Genomic DNA, 20,514 nt, shown 5'->3' with positions numbered 1-20,514 from the left:
AAAAGGAAAAGGAAAAAAAGGGAAAGAGAAAGAAAAAAAGAAAAAAGAAAATCGAGATAAAATTAATGCGAGTACGTAGAGGAAATTTGCTCAAAGACCTAACGTTTGGAAAGTCGGAATAAAAGCTGTAGAAATGACAACCATATTCTTATGACTAGAACCCTTAGACACCGTCGACCAGTTGCCAACAACCACCGACGTTCGTGGGAATATGTATGTATATGGGTGGTTAGACGCATGGCCGCCGGCGATTTGGTCGACGGTACATAGTAAGGCTCTTAGTTTTATTCTTCTTCCTTTAGTAGAGGATGTGCATATGTGATCGCGTGTCGTAGGATCGATCTTACTTGAATCAACAAAATCGAGGTATAATTATTATTTTTCCGTTTCGTTGCCTCTCGATTAATAAATCGCAATAAAGAGTTACGCGTGACCAAGTCATTCATATACATACATATGTAGATATATGTACAAACATACGACGACGGTAGGTACCATCTCTAAACTATGTATACAGGGTGTTTGGCCACCCTTGGGACAAAATTTTAATGGAGGATTCTAGAGGGGAAAATAAGACGAAAATCAACAACACCAATTTGTCGATGAAGGCTTCGTTAAACAGTTATTAACGTTTAAAGTTCCGACCGTACTGAATTTTTTTCTCGAAAATGCGCTAGATTTCGGGGGTATGTCAATTCACCAAAAATTATTGTAATTGACCCCCCGCAACCGAGAATAATTTTTTCAGAACGATTTGAAATTTTTGAATTTAATTGTTAATAACTTTTTAACGAAGCCTCCATCAAGAAATTGGTATTCTTCATTTTCGTCTTATTTTCGCCTCTAGAATCCTCTATTAAAATTTTTCCCAAGGATGGCCGAACACCCTCTATGTACCTCTATACATGTTTATATGTATAGTATGTATAATGTTATCAGACATAATGCATCCAAGTAATTGGAGTGAATTTAACGCGACAAGATAAACACGTACCCGCAAACGCAACGTTCTACGAGCTTTCATCTTCGGAATCTAATCAATCGACGACTCTATTCCATTTATTCGGCTGTTCATTATTCTCGCAAACACTCTGCATACGTATCTATGTACCAGTTCTAGTTAACAACATATAAATTCTCGATTCGTGTCGAAAAATGTTCGACATCCGAAATGAACGTAAAATAAACGTAGAATCTCCAGGGTACCAATCACCTGTCTATCACAACTTGTAGGAACAGAAATGCAGGGTTAGGAATATGTGTGCGTGTGTGTTGCAGTTTCACGTTATTCCCTCTCTGTGAACACACACCGGTGGGAACTAGTAAAGAAACGCGTGCGAGCGAGCGAACAACGACGACAACCAAGAAGAATAGCGGTGAAAATTAAGTGAAAAATCTGTCTCCTTGACTATACCTAGCTACCATATACGTATGTACTTGCAACGACGGAACAATATTTTTACGTCGAACGTATCTCTACGATTTTTAGAGAGCGAAGAAAATTTTGCTCGAATAAAAAATTACAAGTTTATCCATGAAGAGCAGGCAGTGAGGCCAGTCGGATAGAGACTCGCACCTTTCACGGCTTACCTTTTCTAACCGATTTTAGCCAAGTAAGCATATACCCGCTGCGAGTCTTCACCTGACCTCCCTCTAATAGAGAGAAGGCAAACAGCCAGCAAGCCAGTCGGTCGACAACCAAGTAAATGCGGCTCCTAGTTGACGATAACCAGTGAAAGCAAGAGGCGCCCTCCCTATCGCGCCGTTGGCGAAATTCCAAGCAACAGCAATGGCCACGTTTTCGTCCAAAGAAAGAAAATATTTCATGGATCGCGATTCGAGACGGTTCACGGTAAGCAATACTTGACTGTGTCTAGAGCCGATCCAAGGGTTATTAACGTATGTCCTGTGCGGTAATCTCTTGTAGATAGTCTTTGTTGATTTTGCGCGAATTGCCGACAGGAAATATTATATTTTAATCGATCAAACGTATTTATCTACGGCACCGACAAAAACTCATTAAACGAAACAATAAAAATTAATATTATCCAACGGGAACTTTTAAGCGGAAGCGCAAAGGTAGTGCAACATACATACGTGTACGTATACGTAGCGACGATTGAACGGGCTAAGAAAAAATACCAAGATCGACCTACTTGAACGTCTTCGTCTCGTGACATCTGTGCGAAGCTCCGATCGACGATCATTTGCTCGCAAGAGCTTCTACGAGTTATCAGACAATTTGGATCGTTCAGGATCCACGGAACGAAATTTCTTCTCGTCTTATTTACAGACGACAGAAATCCGAAACTAGAATAAATAAATAAATAAATAAATAAACAAATATATATATATATATACACATATGTTGTTTGTCGAAGAAATATGTAGGTACATATTTATACGTATGTACTTGCGTCTCGTTTAATTCGATAAGAATTTGAATTTCCTTCAAATGGTCGAAGAAATATTACTCTTATTGTTAGTTGAACGACGAGAGGGAACCAAGTACAACAGGAGAATGTTTATTCGATCGAATCAAATCTTTCGATGGATCTTTTGTTTTTTTATATGTATGCGTACTGCCGCACGAAAGTCGTCGGCAAACGAACAAATTGAAATATTTTAAGGAACTTTAATAATCTCGTTCGATGTTATATACGATAAAAAAAAGAAGAAAAAAAAAAAAAAAGTACGTATTAGGTAATTGCATAAATTGTGTCGATGATCGATTGAATTAAAATCTTGTAATTTCTCAAGAGTCACCTGTATAAATGATATTTACAAAGAGAAAGTATACATATAAACAAAGCCAGCGGGAATTATACTGCGTTAAATAATCGAAAAAATTCATGTCTAAGGGACACATAATACATCGAGTACTGACGTCGAAATAAATCCTATACACATTTAATATTAATTAAACGTTACATTTAATAATTTTTACGGTGACGCGCGACGGTGGCGTTAGTAACGTGTAAAAATATTCGAGTTTATTTACGAGGTAATGCTGAAAGAATTGGAAATGGCTAAAAATAAACAGACAATAGAATTCACTGTTGGATTACCTACACGATCAGTTTCCTTCGTTACTAATGTTTCCAAAGGTAGTGTTGTAGAAAGTTAACAACGTGACGCAAAATTCTGAAAATACTACACGTATGTATATGGTTTTTATAATGGGATTTCATACAATATTACGTTTAGTGGAGAAATGTTTCGAAGCAACGTAATGCTTGGTTAAAACTGATCGAGGTTATCGTTGGTTAGAAAGCTCGTCGAAGAGATAAAAATCTATTTAAGCCTTTTTCTCATATAGTATGTGTATGTATATGTATATCTATAGTATACTCGCCTTGTTTCTTAATTACAGCCTCTACTAGTTTTGGCAGACTTGCTTTCTTAATTTCTTTTTTATAAATTTCATTGTGAAATATCGTTCCACGGTTGCTGAAATAGAGTTGGTTAAACGTACGCAATGTTAACGGAATGAAAATGCAAAGCACAACAAGTATCTACATATACGCAACCATAATATAGAAAATAGAATAAATTTTTCGTCGTAAAGTACTAGATGTCGTAGGACTTTTGAGCGGCAGTAGTAGGTATGTATAGCGCGCTTCGTCGTTCTTATCATCATTGTACTTTAACACGTGTCTTGCTACTTGGTGAACTAGTCACTATAAATAATTAACGGTTAATCGAAATTAACTTGGCACGGTCGTGTTCGTGCGCACGAAATCCTCTTCTTTCCCTCTTTTCCGCCATAGGATTCCGGTTTCTTCTCGTACAAGTCCAGCTCGTGGATCTGTTTGATAATCTGCTGTTAGTATTCAGCTGTTGATCGCCGACACGGACTCTGACATCTTTACGGACGAATAAAGATGTTTTGAAAATTAGAAGAGCTAGACGAGGGGCTTCCGGCCGGAGGACACGTGTCTAGGAAAATAAAAGACTGAGAGACTGAGAGAGATAGAGAGAGACCGTTTGTTCCTCGGTGTTTGGTTACATCCTCTGTTCCGTAAAAATGTTGCAACGATCCTCCTAAACGCGCAACGGTATTCTAGCGTAAAATCAATGTTGTTGCGAATAAAATAGAGTAGACGAGAATGATATAGTAGTATGTAGATAGTCGTAGGACTGCACCTGTACCGAGTCACCGGGAATGCGGGAATCCGAGCGCAGCTCGCACATTTTCTGCTGGCTGTCTAAATGCTGATCGGATCTGCCTCGCATCCTGAAACGAACCAACGAGGCTGGTTTTACGTGGCTTGTCACGAACCAATTCTATTCGCCGTTTCGCCGTAACATTTTATAGCGTACACTTGAACGTTTACGAACGAGTCTCGTACCTCCATACGTTCCCGGTGAAATGAATCTGATCGAATCTCGGATGATATCCGTGACGCGACGCACTCACCGAGCTAAGGATAAGTAAACGAGTAAATATTTATTCTCTCGAGTAAATCGTTATAGTCGTTATAGTAAAGTTTCGTAAGGTTAAATTAATCTGGCAATGTTCTTTCGTTCTCTCTGCAATATACATAAATCGTTTGCAACGCTATTGGAAATTTAGTTGTTATTGTAAAATTTCGATTTTCCTAAAACGAACGAATCGAATGAATTTGCAGGAAATATTTTTAAACGATACTTGATTTAAAAATAATTCGGATACGCGCAATGTCTACTTGACAGAATTGATCGAGTATTCCCAGGTGCACGGGTATCGCCGACCAAGTCAAATGCATTTAGAATTCTATTGTAATTGGATATAACGTTAATTTACCGTCGACTTAGTATTCGTAATATCTTTGATTTACGGTAAACTTTGAAGAATAGGGAATTTTCGAGAAACGTGCGTTTCAAGATTCGTTTGGTGTTGCGGCTCGCGTTCAAGTCTCTCTACGACTTGTACGAACGGAATCGACTCTGTCCGTAATCGTACCGCATTGCAAACATGCGCTCGTATAAGCAACCAGAAAGCATATACATACATAGATCGAATTGCGGCTCGCGTTTTTTCGTCCTCTGTGTAGAGATAGTTGCGGTGCATCGATGATTCCTGCTAGATCGAATGCCGTAAAATCGCTCGATAAACGAATTACATACCTCGATGTTTCAGACTGATCATCTTCTTCGAGATCGTTCGACAGAGTTAGAAATGAAAATGCGAATAACAGTTTTCGTACGGTGTATAGTACGTACACGATACGTATGCGGATGATCGATAATTTGCCACGTAGAGAAGATGAAATTGATTCGCAATAGCAGCAGACGATACAACTTTTACAGGCTGCTGGTTATTATTCGCGGAAAACGAACCTATAGACTGGGCAATTTTTCGATCCTAAACGTCTCCGCGAGACAAGTTAAAAACGAATAAAGACCATTTTACGCGAGTCTTGCTTCGTGACAAATGCAAATGTAATATTTCTTATACTAATATATGTAAATATCATGGTACAGTTACAGACAGGAATATGCAAGTTGTTTCGTTAACAAGTTAATTACTAGTATTGTATACGTATAATTACTTAACGTGGGCTATAATTTTATTCCGCATACGTATTTTTTCGACGAAAAAACATTTACGGCGATTCCCACATTTTCTAAAACTATCCTTTTTTGTGTCCAGGGAATAAGAAGAACGAGAGCTGTTCGTGTTGGACGGTCTCGCGTCACCTTCAAAGCTGGATACGTTGAACCGATTTACGGGATTGATGTTTTTACACAGATACGTACGAATACGAATTAATTTCGTTTTAGCGAAGGGAACAGAGGATGTTTTCACGTTTAAACGATTTCGGTAAAATGTTCCCGTTACCGAGGAAAAAGCGTTACTTTCGAAGCAGTCTATGCTTAATAATTTCGGAATGGACCGTGCAGCGATCCGGCCAATACGTTTGCTATGGCCCCTGGTTACGATCACGCTCGGTCGTTACGAATAATTTCAAAGTTACGACTATAGTCTGCATACGTAGACCGGAAGAGTTAACAAAATAAGCTTAAAAGAAAATCGGCATTACAGAATATAGTGAAATCGGCATTTCTACGAATATAGTGTCGCTTTTTGTTGATTCGATCCGATCCGATTCAATCCGTTTCAAACCGATTAAAGAAAAAAAGGAAAAATATGCGATAAGTAAATTTATAAACGCGGTGGACAGTGAAGTACGACGGTGGTGTTATGTTTGTTGCGTGAGTAGTTGCAGTTAGAGTTGGTCAGATAGGCTAGAAGGATAGGTACATAGAGCTCGCGTTAGGATGCTCGAGATGTAACGCAGTTCACTGCGACGCGACGGTGGGAACACTCGACACTGATTTATCGGCTGTTCTTGCTTCTGTTTCACCGTACTTGTTTCGTCAGACATCGCGACAATTAAATCCTACAAATTGTTTTACTCTAAGCCCTCTCGATTCGTGTTAGCGAGACTCCGTCAGGAACGCGAATTCACAGCCTCGGCTTCTTCCTTTATCCGCAGTCAGGACCCACGCCGTCGAACGTAGCTTTGAAACTCTAGATCGTAAGTAAATAGATAGGGTAAAGAATAGGAAACGGGAATAGAGAGAAAAAACACAAAGAGAAAAAGAAAGAGAAAGATAGAGAAAAAGAAGAAAATAAATGAAAAATAAATGAAGAGGGCGAGAAAATAAAAAATAGAGCAGCACTTGTCGATGAGACGTGGACCGAGGAAAATCCTCGAGTCTCTTCCTTGTCCGAAGCACAGTTTCTACCGTTTTACCTCAAAGAGGATTTCGTAGATCTGTTGATCCGCGAATGAAATTTTTCTCACCACCGAAGCAAGGACTCAACCTATCGACTGCGTCCCCGGCCGACCGAGCACAATCGACTGCATTGATATGTCTGTTTTTTCTTTTCCTTTCCTTGTTTACTTCTTGTTTCGTTATCAACGGAACCGTCGACTCTTTGTCACCGTTTTTAAAACCATCGTGACGACTACCGGTCGTGCTCGTCCGTACTCGTCTTGGTCCATACCGCTCGCTTTTCCAACCAATCTTTGCTTCGTCAATGATCGAGAACGGTCCGGACAGCTTGCAGCAGGAGCTAGACGAAGCCTCTGGCGTCAAAGAGTGGCAAAACTTGGATTCTGTGGTTGAACAAGCCGCCGATCAACATCAAGCCCACTATCACTATCACTGGATGATTGCCGCCGTTTACGCTGCTGCCGCTACACGTATCTTTCGAAGCGTGCTCCAGTCTCGCTGGAACAAAAGACGAACAAAAATTTAGTTGTCGGTTTGCCCAGAGGCTTTCTCTTTTTTTACCGTCTCTATAATATCGAATATACATATAGCAAACCGATCATTCTTCTAACAATATTTTTTCTATTTCTTTTTTTCTTTCTTATACTAGTTTTTCATATCAAACTTTTAATTCGATTTACATTTACTATGATTTTTTAGCATAATATATTGATTGGCTAGTTTAAAAATGATATTTTTCTCATTGTAAATTGTTTCTATTCCACACCGTTATCACACCTACGATTACATACTCGGAATAGTGTTATTCACCGCGATCGAGACGGAATTAGGCATTATAGTTAAGTTAAAGAGATTGTGAAAAAAATTGAATAGCGTTCGATCGATGGGTTTGTGCGGGAGTTAAGAAAAATCTCGGTAGAGGCGAACGATCGATTATCGCGCAATTATCCGCGCATCTTGGCGCATCTTGGCGCATCTTGGCGCATCTTGGCAGTCTCATTAGCAAACTCACGCGTGCATAGGTGCATGAGCACGTGCGCATATATGCGCGCACGGACGTGGTGGCAGTGGCATCGATCCACCCTGCCAGTTCCAGCCCCGTACCCTCGTTTACCCTGCTCGTCTGTTCGTTCCTAGATGCTGCGAACAGAGCCCCTACTCTACGCTGTGTTGTTCGTACCCACCAATCCGTGCTCCTCGCTTTATCAGTATTTTCTTTCCGAGACGCGATCGGTGCGATCGCCGCGCTGCGTCGATTAAATTTTCTCCCGCCTCGATGGGCTACTCCTTTTTCGCTCTCTTCCCTTCTCGATTATTGCCTTTCCTTAGTTTCTCTTTCGAGCATCTAGTTGTCCTTTTCCCGTTCTACCCTCGATGCAGTAGCCCACTTTCACTATTCTTTTATACGTTATTAAGTTGATGGACTTAAAAGTGAAGCCAGTGAAACAACTCAACGAAGAATATTTACTATTGTTGTTACGCATTCGCGAGATCACTCACACACACACACACACACACACACAGACACTCCATATATATGTATTATACATATAATATAAAACTTTTGACAAGGATACGCGTAATTGAATTTTCATCGAAAGACAAACGATTTAATCGAAAATACACATATTTTCCCCATAATCGAGAATAATATATTCAATCGTAGGCATAGATCGTTTCGTTTTCGCATAGTTTTCTTAAATAAACGAATGATACACTCTCTAACACATACGTTATAATGTTCATAGGTAGGACCGTTCCTATTTCTATGATCGGTGATTCGTTTCAAGGTGCGTTCGCAAGCTAAAGCGCTGCGCCGCGCTACGCAGCGTCCGACATACATACGAATTACGATTAATTACTGTTCACAGAAACAATGATGCGTTGCCTTTCTATATACGGGATAGTATAGGGATTGATTATCTGTCGCCAGGGCGACGGGATAACGGGTTGCGCGGTGATTCCCAGCAGGGCAGTGCTCAACGAACGTTCATGGTCGTGCGATGCACATGACAAATTAAAAACGTACCGAAGGTGAGCAGCCCGTTTTTCATGCGAATGCACCGTCTCAAATAGTTTCCGAATCGGAGATTCAAAATAGTTTTAATAGTAACTATGTATTAGAAAACTGAGAAAACTCAACGTATTTATTTCGATTAGGGTTGTAATATCGGTTCCGTAAATGTTACTTTTTCCTCGTTGTATCGGTTCTCTATTAGTTGTAGGAGAATGAAATTGTTAAAAGCGTATCGCGTATATGTAGATCAGACGACTACATCGATACATAGAATTGACGACATAGACGAGGAATACGAGTAGATTATTCACTTTATGGACTGAAAGTGGCCCAATCTGACTGCCATACCGACCTCAACATTCGGAGGTGATTTTAGCGTCCTCTTCTTATGGGTGGCGGTCAGTTGACAAACTATTCACTGAATTAGTATTTAGGGGCAGCAGCTGTAGTGTGTGCGTGAATACGTGTGAGTTGACTATGGAAGGGATTAAAAAACGCAATTTTCAAACGACCATAACTCCTATAATAATGAATGTATTTCTAAAGTAGAGAGCACATGGGTATCTACAAAAAAAAGTATTAGACAACATTTCCGTGGCGCGTCACACAAATTTATTAAAAATCGAAAACTAATTTGTAAGAAAAATCGACAGGAGGTAGGTGTCTAAATTTTTCAACGAAAAAAAAAATTTCCAATCGTTCTGAAAAAATTATTTTCGATTGCGGAGGTTAATTACAATTATTTTTGGTGAATAGACATACCCTCGAAATCTTAACCATTTTCGAGAAAAAAATTCCTTACCGAAAATATAATTTCAGGCCAGAAATGGCACTCGAAAATTTCGTGCGTATCTTTAAAACGTCATAACTTCTAAACGGATTGGAGAATTTTAATGTTTCGAAAGTCAAACAACGCGTATTTTCTTGAAGAATATGTAGAAATCCCAATAATATTCGAAAAGTTATTCGTTAACCCCGTAAAGTGAGAAAACCTCCATAAAAACGGTCCAATTTTCAAACGATCATAATCCCTGCAATAGTCAATATATTTCAATGATACTTTTTTCTGAACTAGAGCTCACAGGTATCTACAAAAAAAGTATTAGGCAATTTTTCTACAGGGCGTCAAACAAAATTACTAAAAATGAAAAACGAATTCTTAAGAAAAATCGACAAGGGTGAGGGGGGGGGGGGCTAGCCTAAATAGGTATTTTCAACGAAAAAGAAAATTCATATTGTTCTGAAAAAATTATTTTCGATTGCAGGTGTCAATTACAATAATTTTTGGTGAATACACATACCTCCGAAATCCTACGCATTCTCGAGAAAAAAAAATTCTTTACCAAAAATACAATGTGTAGCCGGAAATGTTTCTGTAATTTAATTTTCTTCATGTGTTTATTTGTATAACCTTTTGGTAATGTTGCGAGTGACACGAAAATGGTAATGGGGCTCTAGAGCCCCATAAAAATGGATCCGAAAAAATCCATTGGATGTAAGGTCTACTGGTATACCTCGTCTGTGTTAACGATTTCTTTCCACCACCAGTAATAGAGGAATCTACTTTATCGCAAATAGGGAATCCCCTTCCACCATGAATAATAGAAGAATCTACCTTATCGCAAATCATAAAGAAAAGAGCATGCTCCGCGTCTGCGAAAGGCACTAATAATTTAATTATAACATCACGGTGGATAATGACCGCGCGACAAAACACAATATCTATACCAAGTTCACTGACCAAACAATCAATCTCTTTCGAATAAAATATAGGATAAAATAATGAAAGAAAAGAAAATGAGAGTCGAAACGACCGATAAATCAATAGAATGTTAGAAAAAGCTAGTAAAAGTTGGCCAACCGAGAATCGAAATCCATGAATTTTCGAGCTGTCCCGAAAACGCGTTTTAATCGATAATCTAACCGAGATCCGTTGTTCGAGTACTAACAAATTAACGCAGATCTATTACGCTATGAGGTACGGGGACTTGTTCTTTCTTAATACGCATATCCTCACCTGTATTTTAGGACGTCGACATACTTTTTCAAATGTATGGATAACGTAACGCATTAATGATCTGTGCCAGGCTACCTGTTCTTCTCTGAATCGGTTGCAGAAGGGGAAGAGAGAATAGGGTAGGATAGGGTAGGGTAGGGTAGGGTAGGATAAGGTAGGGTAGTCGTCGATCATTCTGCGGAACGAGAATCGCAATTTGTCTTTGCTACAGTTGTCTACGGCCTCCAAGTTTCTTCTGGTCGGAAGAGTTGTCTGGGATCCGATGATATCCGACGACAGCCAACCCGGGCAAAGTAATTCAGTGAAAATACATCTGGAGAGAAGTTGGCCGACTACGAGGAGAGGGGCGAGAGGGAAGGTGGGAATAGATGGATCAATTTTGGTTATCGTTTCCATTCGCCGGGAACTTTTCTAATCGATCGGGAAATCGAGCGTACTCTGTTAGCGTTGGTGATGGTGGTGGAGATATCGCTCTGTTGAAACGTCCTCGTCCCATTATGAATTATAGTTTTACCTAAAATTGCTAACGAGACACAGTATCGAACGATCGATCGGATTCCGACGAACAGCAACGATCTCGTGTTACGTACGAGTTTTGTCGTTCTATTTCCCCAACACGCGCTCTATCTTATTTTTGGCACAATCTGATAACGAATCGAAAATACGCTCAAGGTGTGTAATGCAGTTTTAGTTCTGAATTACCTGGCAAACAAGTTGAACGACCATTTCTGTTACCACAGAGGACAAGTTGCTCTATTTTCAACCGATAACAAGTTATTCTTGCGGCCTGAGGATATCAATGTCATCTTCGTCCTCGTCGTTAGCGAGGTTACGTTCGTTACGGTCCTGGGTAGAATATCGAAGCAGCAACGAAATAAACTCTGGTCAGTGTCGGAAAATTTTTACATAAATGAAATCCACGCGGAGCTAGTATAAGTATATGTATAGACTTTATATCGTTAGCGAAAGATAATTGTGGTATTGCGGATGTAATCGTAGTCGGTGTCTGTTTCGAACGTGAACCACGCTGGCCTGTCGTTGCGCCCGTGCCGTGTCAACAGCAATTTTGTTCCGCATGTATCGTGCGAACCATGTCCGATGAAAAGGGTGCATTTAGCTCTAGCGACGTCATGGTTGCGACAGTGCAGCGTTACGTTCACGAAATTTGTGCAACGTACACGTTCCTGCCCTAAAAGCTTCGTTGGCATTAAAAGATCGCGAATCGATCAAATCGATCCTGAAAATGTTGCCCATTTCGATCAATACGCGTGCGTAGTTTACCTACTGGTGTTTGACCGTTGAGTGGTTAATATAGCATTATACGGTGTAACAATGCGGCTGTTCGTAATGTTTTGGGTATCGTTGCTACTTTGCGATCGACTTTGTTTCTTTGAATGTTCGCGAACATACTAAAACATTTCTAGCTAATTGGAAAGTGTCGCAGAAAACGGTTCGTCGCGTAAGGGAGGTACCTACACGTATACCAGAGTGTAAATCATACGATGGGTATTTCGTTTGATCGCTGTCGCGGATTTTTGGCCGATTCTATCCATCGACTGTCTCTCTAGACTCTGTCGTAGAACGAGGCAACACGGTCGGAGTGTGTCTGTGGTTACGGCAATGGTTTACCGTGTAAACGGGCCATTAAAGCTCGTGACAACGACACGTCCCGGTGCTCTGTCGTCTGCCTTAACTGCCGTGCGGTTAACCTTTCGAAGCCCACCGACGTAATTATAAAGCAATGCCGCGACATCGTTGTTCTAGTTACAGTGCCGATGCGCCAGACCAGAGGATCGTATACACCGCATATGCGGATACCTTTTATTTAACTCTGCTTACACGTTCAATAATTTACGCGTATGCGCTGACTGAATCGTGTCCGATCAAGACATTTCACGCGGGAAAACTTGGCACGCGATGCAACGGTATTTAGATTTTTATTCAATTTCAGGTACGTGTACGCGTATCGTGTTTTTATATTTACCAATTCTTCGCACTTGGTTGCATTTACAACGCAACGTTAATGGTAGAAATATAGCGAGTGTCGTAAATGAATTTCGACAGGACTGCAAGAGGATACCCCAATTAGGTGTGAACCGTTAAATTGGTTTTCCTCAACGGGATGCTGCGCAGCGTTTCCAACGTCTACCCGCCTTCCAACGCTATTATATGTATACTAGCGCGGTTTTACGCTGACCTATCGTTGCGTTTTCACACATTTTTATTTCGATGGAAATAACTGTTAATGGAAATTACATTATCGTCAAGATCGTGTTACCGAGGAAAAATGATTAAACTTTTAAAAAAGTGTCGAAAGACACCTTTGCTAGAAATAGTGTTAAAACGCTCGACTTTTCTCTATATTGCTGACAAAAAATGATGAGCTTGTTTCTATTATACATATTATAACTAATAGTCCAAGGTTCCTGGATTAATCATTTTCAGTTATGTAACATTTAAAAGTACATGTACGTAGGAAGGATCGTCGTTAGGTTTTTTAATTGATCGACCTTCGATAGAGCGTAGACGGAGACGAGATGTCGTACGAGATGTATAACTGTGGATCGTTGACAAATGTTTCGAAGGTTAGGCTGGAAATGGCATAGCGTCGCGTCGTCTTTTGGCCTGCGAACCGAACGTAATACGTCGCGCGTACCCACACGGACAGATATCTGACAGTTTGAGAAAAAGAAACCGAGATAGGTACTCGCTGCAGGCACAATGGATATTATTCGAAAGAAAGAATCCGACCAAGGGGGAACAGAAGGGAATAGACAGAGCGTTACGGTAGCGATTTTCCGCTGCATCGCCGTTTCTATCCGGTCGTGATATTATCCCCTTTTCGCTTCGACGACCCTCTTCGCCAGACCATTCGGTATAGGCATCGGAACGAACGCATCGGCTCCTTCTATCGTCGAGTATTGTAGGTTATCGTGATTTAAAAAAATTTCAGTTAAACTAAGGCATTGCGCGCAAAAATTGCGACGACCAGCGCGGTTTTTCCTATTGTTGGACGCAATTAGTTTGCTTGTGAAAGTGTTAATGGTTCTCGGTCGTCGAAAGGGAAGTTGAGCCACGACGGCGTGGCGCGACGTCGCTCTCTCGAGTTTACATCATTTATTCAAAGCTCGTATCAAGTGTCCCGTGCCTCGCGGAGCGTTCCACTTAACGCTGGGAAACGGCTCCTTGATGACGAGAAATCTGCGAAGAAGAAGCCTCTGGCTCGAAAGCCGCTCTTCGTGCCAGTTGAACCGAAAGAAATTTCTCGAAAAGAGAAAAAGAATGTTGCGCGATAAACTAAATGTCAGGGCGGATGCAATTTCACGTGTGTTTGATCGTTCAACCAAGACCTTTGTGATCTTTGAAATTTTTGTTCGTGTCTTGAAACGATTATTTTCACTCCTGACTCGGCCTAAACGAATCCAAGTTAGGCTGAAGAAAAGATTCATCGGGATGGTGTTTCGTTTGCCGAAATATCAGTGAGTAAAATTACTCACCTGTAGCGGTGAGAAGTTCTGGAAGATATTTCTTCCAGAAAGTGCACTGCCTTACTCTAGGTCCGTTGCCGACTTCGGAGTTGTTGGTGTCCAAGGTGAGGTATTCTTTTTTTGCGACTGTGTGCGGCGGCCAGTAAGCTGCGGTGTACGATGCAACGTCGGTGCCAACATTTGGATCCCTAACAGGGAAAGTAAAGAAGAAGGATTCCGTTATGCTGGAGAAATTGTATCGTGGCCGATCTATTAGAAATATGTGGTTCGCGAGATCGATGATTCGTCGTGACACGCGCGCATCGACACCTTAAATGGATGATAACCGCAAGAGGGAGGGGGCTAGCCGCGGAACAAATCATTTTCCGTTGGTATCGAAAATACGACGATTTCTAGGTAAAGGATATAATAAACCGGACATTTTCGAATAATATAGATCGAACCGTAAAACGATTATCCTCTGATTGTAAAAAAGAGTTTGACTGTTCCGACTCACCCAGTTTTCGCAAAGTTTGCCCAATATCTCATCATCCTTTTGGACAAGGCTACTTCATCCGGCGTGTAGCCTTTCGACGAATCCAAAGGCTCCCCAAAGATGTAGCTGATCTCGTCAGCGTGCATTACGCCGGTCCATCTAGGCCAGGGATTGTTCGCGGATCTAGAAAATTTGGTAAAATAGGTAAAAAGGATTTGGCCTAGCCAGTTAATTGTCAAGTAACAACGTCTCGTCACCTGTGCTTGTAATAGTACATGTAAACGTCGTTCCCTGTGTCGGCGTATCGACCAGCGAATTCGTTTACGTTACAGGTGAATTGATAATCGCCGACGATTTTGTCCAAAGCGTCGCGATTTGCGTTCGGGTCGTCCGGTTTAAGCCAATCGGTGTATTCGTAGATGATCGCTTGCCGGCCGATATGGCTGACGTACGGGTTCAGTTCGGTAATGGCAGTGAGGAACTTGTCCCTGCTGACCTTTACGTCCTCGGTGCCGTCGATGCGGAACAGCTCGGTTAGATAGTAAATGATAAAGTAGAAACCCTCCTCGGTGTTTGAGCCCATCATGATATTAGCTTTCTTGAACGAGGCGGTGGCCAGCGATCGTTGAGGCGTTTCGTCGAGAAAAGCGCCGTCGATAACGGGCACAAAGGGAAACTCACAGATGCCCAAGGTACCCCATTCGTTCTTGACCAGGTTCACCGGATCCTTGGTCAGCAAGCAATCAATCACCTCGCGCAGGTTATCGCGATCGTGGGGACAGCCTACAGCCTCCGCCAGTCGGATGCCGCGTACTATCGACTCGTCGCGTTTTATGATGGCCCATGGTGCCGTCGGAGAGCCAGACTGCATGATGGCTTGGCTAAACAGATGCCTGAAACGTAAAAATGCATCGCGTCGGTGTTTTTGGTTAAAGCTCGGTCCACCGTCGAGACCGATCGTCGATCGTTACACGTACCCCTACTACCGCTCATAGGTTTCGAACAACCTTCTTTTTTTTCGAACGGAAATTACAAGATTCTCCAATTACAAGGACTCGAAGCTTATGATCGGTAGCGGAAATGGCATATCAGGCAATGACAATCGGCAAGCAAAAACAAAAGACTGCAAACTGACTAAGGAGAAAAAGGTATGCACCTTGACAGAGGCGAAAGTAGGTGCATAGAAACGGATACGGCGCCCGCGCTCTCTCCGAACAGGGTCACGTTGTCTGGATTTCCGCCAAACGCAGCGATATTGTCGCGGACCCACTCAAGGGCCATCAGTTGATCGAACAGACCGGCATTCCCAGGTACGTCCGACGTTCCAAAGTACAGGAAACCCAGGCTGGCGACTCGATATTGCATCGAGACCAGAATCACATTTTCCTCCGACACCAAGGTTTTGTGATCGTAAACATCGAGGGTCGCCGATCCGGAGTAAAATCCACCTACAAGGATGTCGCGCGATTCCATCTCGGCTCTCACACACTATCCTTCTCTCTTTCTCCTTTTCTTTTCAAAAGAGTAAAGAAAGAAGAAAATCGGACAAAAAGGAGAAAAGAGAAGAAAGGGAGGGAGGGAAGCTTTCCAAATAGACCGTGTATGCGAGCAATCGAGTAAATTAACGTCGCGTCGCGAAGCGACAGTCTCCTTGCTCACTTTTCTTTACCGGTTTTCAATTTACTCTTTAACGGTGCTTATTTTACGAAACTTCCGGACGATACATTCCGATCGTCATTTGCCTAAATTTATCTGATAAATTAATGCGTCAAAGACATTTAGAGAGTTTTTCGGTGGATTTAATGCCTTTTCTTCTACGGAAGCAATCGTGAACGCTTACGCATGAAAGAAAAGGAAAAAGAAAAAAGTAAGAAGAAAAAAAATCGAACCGATATCGAGATCGTACGGCGCGATAAAATATTCGTAATGGGAACGAAACGAACATTGGTGGTTGCTCGAGAACGTGAGTCAAGTCGGACACGACTTGAATCTTTAATGCCATGACAACTTGTTCCTCCATTCGAGAGACGGAACGCGTGCCAACGTATTTAGAATATACATATACATAGTATAGTACGTATACGTTGATTAGAAAAGTTTAAAAAAATTTTAAAAGGTGCTTCCAACCGATTTAGTCCGATGAAAATAGTGCTCATCGTTCGATTCCTCTGAACGAGCGAATTTCATAAACATAGAAAGAGAAACGACCTTTCGTTAATATTCTCAACTGCGCTCTTAATTAAATAGTTTCGGATTTAGTGTATTTAGGTTGTAAGTAACGCGTGATTTAATTGTCGTAAGAATCGAGTCTCTAATCTGTGGGTCGAGCGAAACAGGTGTCAGCTGGAACTCACCACCGAATATCCATACCATAACAGCGGCATTGGTAGGCCTAGGCCGTGGCGCGGCCACGTTCACGTAAAGGCAATCTTCGCTCAGAGGAGTGTTCGGATTCCACATAGTCGCGCCTGGGAAGTCGCCAAACACTGTGTCCAGAATCTGCACGCAGCTATTTGGTAGCTGCGTAGCGTTCAGAATCCCCGACCATCGTTCCGCCGGTCTCGGATGTCGAAATCTCAAAGGTCCTGCAACAGAAGCCAACCCCTATTGCGTTCGATTCGTTCCTCGCACGTACTATGTACGTACATATATCGAGTTTATTTTATCGAGTTGCTCGAGCTTCTCCGATTAAAATTACATAAAAAAACACAACCGTATTCGAACTATTTTTCATTGAATCATCAGGTACTTGGGTATAATTTTAAATAGCCCGAATAATCTCGTCTTTGGTGTTATTTTTATCAACAACATCCCACTAACTCACCGATAATACTATTTTGAAGAATAGCTTAATGAGAAATAACAAAGGTTTTTAACTTGTATCGATTGGTTTTAATTTTCCTTTCTCCAGGTTGGATAAATGGAAAAGTATGGTTCGGCCTCGATGTTTTGCAGATATTCAGCCACTAGCGTGATGAATTGTCCGAGAACATTTTAAAGTAATCGGTGTATGTATAGAACGTTCGAGGAAGAAATGTTGGTATTCGGGAAAGAGGAGAGAACAGAGAAATGGAGAAACGGAGAAACGACACGCGTACACCCCGGTACACCCCGGTTCACCCCGGTATACCCCGATACACTCCGGCACGGTGCCGCGTCGCGTCGCGTCGCGCCGCGCCGCGCCGCGCCGTCTCCGTTTAAAGGTTAATTAGATCGAGTAGTTTGAACCTACCGAGAGGTTTCTGCGCGTAAGGGATTCCGAACCAGGCGTCGACCTCCTTTCCAGTGGTAGCAGTCATGGTCTTGCCCATGACCTTGCCTTTCTTGGTCTCGACCACCAACGGATCGTCGTTGGAATTTAGGGCGGCCGGCCTCGGTAGTTCTTCGCTCGTTCTGAAACCTTTCGCATCCTCGTGGGACATGTCCGCGTGGTGTCTACTCCTGTGGGACGGCGAACACCAGCAGACGTTCAGGTGGATAAGCACCGTTAAGCTAAGCACCATTAGGGCTTCGAATTTTGCCAAGGAACTTCGGTTTGTCGGCATCGTGTCCTCGCCTGAAATACCGTATTACATTGCATCCTTTCTCCCTAACGCGTCTTGCGTAGTCACGAATTTTCTCGAAATATTTTACAGATTTGATGATCGGCAGTGATGGTGCTGACTATTGCGTGGCTCGGACCTAACGGCTCCTATCCGATATCTATATTATACGTACTTAATTTTAATTTAATCATGAAACGATACTTTCGATGGATGATCTTCTACTTGGAAAGTTGGCAATTTCTACGATTCGAATTCATACTTACCATATATGTGAAAACGATAGATTTGCGTGATCGGCCTAGTCCTATAACGGTTCGAGTAAAATGTCAACATAAAGCATGTTAAGCCAGTCTCGAACGGTAATTGTTTTTGTTTTCTCGGTGAAACTGTCTGTCTCGAAATAATTGAAATGCACTTTGAGAATCGAGCACTTTGCAGATAACTTGGGGTAAACGGAGAGTACTTGAGCCACTTTAACGCGCGACGTGTCGAGGCGACGGCGACGGCGACAACGACGACGACGGTGACGGTTTGTTCCGATGCGAGCTCTTTGTACGAAACAGATCGTTCGGAAACGATTGTTGCTTTCTTTGGTCAAAGTTGGCTCTGGTATGCGCCTCGGTCTGCGATCGATTCCAGCCCCGCCATTCGACTACATAATTGGAGATAATGGTGTTGTCTTTTGTTCGAGGACGTCTAGCTCGTGTCGTGTTGTCCTATTGCTTTCACCGATCAACTTTCCATCGTTTATTCGACCAATTAAAAGCATCTTTCGCTGTGCTACGCATCCTCTATATCTAACATTATCTCCAACATCTCGTCTACTATATTTAACAAGTTTCGTATATTTACAAAACGGTATACAGGTATGTTGTAGAAATTATTTGGCTTTTTTTCGATTACGTTCGCTAATGCGCTCGTTCATTTCTGCGAAACATTTTTCCTTTCGTACATTAACGGTTAACCAACGAGCTGGCGATTTTATAGGAGCGAATCTATCGAAAATAAATAGAAAAATAGCCCGATAACCGAAACGTCGTTCTAGCACACATGTATTATACATAATCACTATATTGTTCCGAATGTTTCGGCAAGGTTGGAATAGATAAATATGGCTTGGATAAATATGGTCGGTTAAACAGTCCTGTATACTGGCCGGCACGAGTATCTAAAACCTTGCCGGACAAAATATTGATATATTCGTTTGTTTAAACATGTCGTTAATAACGCAACCTTATGAATTTTTCCTATCGGTTTAAAATGTTACGGAAATAAACGAAATACATTTCTCTGCTAACAATAATTACGTTACACGTTTACTCGCATTGTCGGTATTCGAAATTTCTATTCCGAACCACGCGTTTCTATCTTTCATCTTTTCACGCTTCTCTCGTCGCAAAAATCTTCTTTCTCGTACTAGTGTTCGTAATTCGGTTATCGTTTCATTGCCAGCGCTGTACTGTGCTCTGCATCTTTCACACGTCAGAAGGAAATACGTACATATATCGTACAGTTACATACGAAGGTCCGCGTTGATTGGTCATTTCCTACGTGTTTCGTTTGTGTGAAGCGATGGTCAGGCGCGCGATTGCACGTAGCAACGAGGTGTTACACGCGGAAGCGTTCGTGAGAGAACAGAGGGTATCAGTGTCGTCGCGAATTATGATTTATCGTCGAGCGGTCGGTTATTCGCTAATTAACTCACCGGGAAAGGAAACTGACTGATCTTTTCAAACTATATTCGAGAAAACGATAGATCGAACGAATCGTGACACGAAAAAAACGGACGATTCTTTGGAAAAATCATCGATGACATTCAATACACAATTACGATACGATTAGTTTTCCGTTTGTTTTTCTTGGTATTGTTACACTTACCAAAAGTTACGCTCGCACGCAATCGTGCGACGCTTTCGTCGAGAAGAATCACTGTTTCCTTTTTCGAATTGGATCCGTTTGCACCGGGATCACTGTCACGCTTACCCAGGCCCGATTAAAATTAAAAACCCTACTACCTTCTATGTACATTCACACTGACATGTATATACTATATAGAAAGATCAAGTTTCGAGTACACAGTGCGAGGTGCCTTTTCATCGAGGTACAGAGAGATACAGAGATCGCGACATCAAGTCGCTGCAAAAAGCTAGTTGTCCCACTTGTCACGATGGCAGCATCATGCAACGAGCGATAAACTCTTCGGCGTCGGCGACGTACGAGCTTCGTAAAAAATTCAGTTTCATACA

General features: G+C 41.8%; 1 protein-coding gene across 2 annotated transcripts in view; it reads right to left on the bottom strand.

Moving 5' to 3' along the window:
- Nucleotides 1-2,699: 2,699 nt before the first annotated feature.
- The window catches only part of LOC143347935 (acetylcholinesterase), a 41,102-nt gene continuing 23,287 nt past the window's right edge, over nucleotides 2,700-20,514 (bottom strand). Inside the window, exons 1-8 of one of the 2 annotated variants that reach the window (XM_076777603.1) lie at nucleotides 20,147-20,367; nucleotides 17,956-18,279; nucleotides 17,078-17,308; nucleotides 15,880-16,171; nucleotides 14,981-15,616; nucleotides 14,745-14,906; nucleotides 14,258-14,436; nucleotides 2,700-7,224 (exon numbers count right to left, since the gene is read on the bottom strand). In XM_076777603.1, coding sequence (XP_076633718.1) covers nucleotides 7,067-7,224; nucleotides 14,258-14,436; nucleotides 14,745-14,906; nucleotides 14,981-15,616; nucleotides 15,880-16,171; nucleotides 17,078-17,308; nucleotides 17,956-18,268 — 1,971 coding nt within the window. In that variant the 5' untranslated portion in view covers nucleotides 18,269-18,279; nucleotides 20,147-20,367 and the 3' untranslated portion in view covers nucleotides 2,700-7,066. Of the gene's footprint in view, nucleotides 7,225-14,257; nucleotides 14,437-14,744; nucleotides 14,907-14,980; nucleotides 15,617-15,879; nucleotides 16,172-17,077; nucleotides 17,309-17,955; nucleotides 18,280-20,146; nucleotides 20,368-20,514 lie in introns of those variants that run through there. The other variant, XM_076777602.1, reaches the window with a different exon arrangement.

The sequence above is a fragment of the Colletes latitarsis genome, chromosome 11 (assembly GCF_051014445.1).
Source record: "Colletes latitarsis isolate SP2378_abdomen chromosome 11, iyColLati1, whole genome shotgun sequence".
NCBI lineage: Eukaryota > Metazoa > Arthropoda > Insecta > Hymenoptera > Colletidae > Colletes > Colletes latitarsis.
The sequence above is the reverse complement of the archived record's forward strand: the minus strand, read 5'-3'. Positions and strand labels throughout refer to the sequence as shown.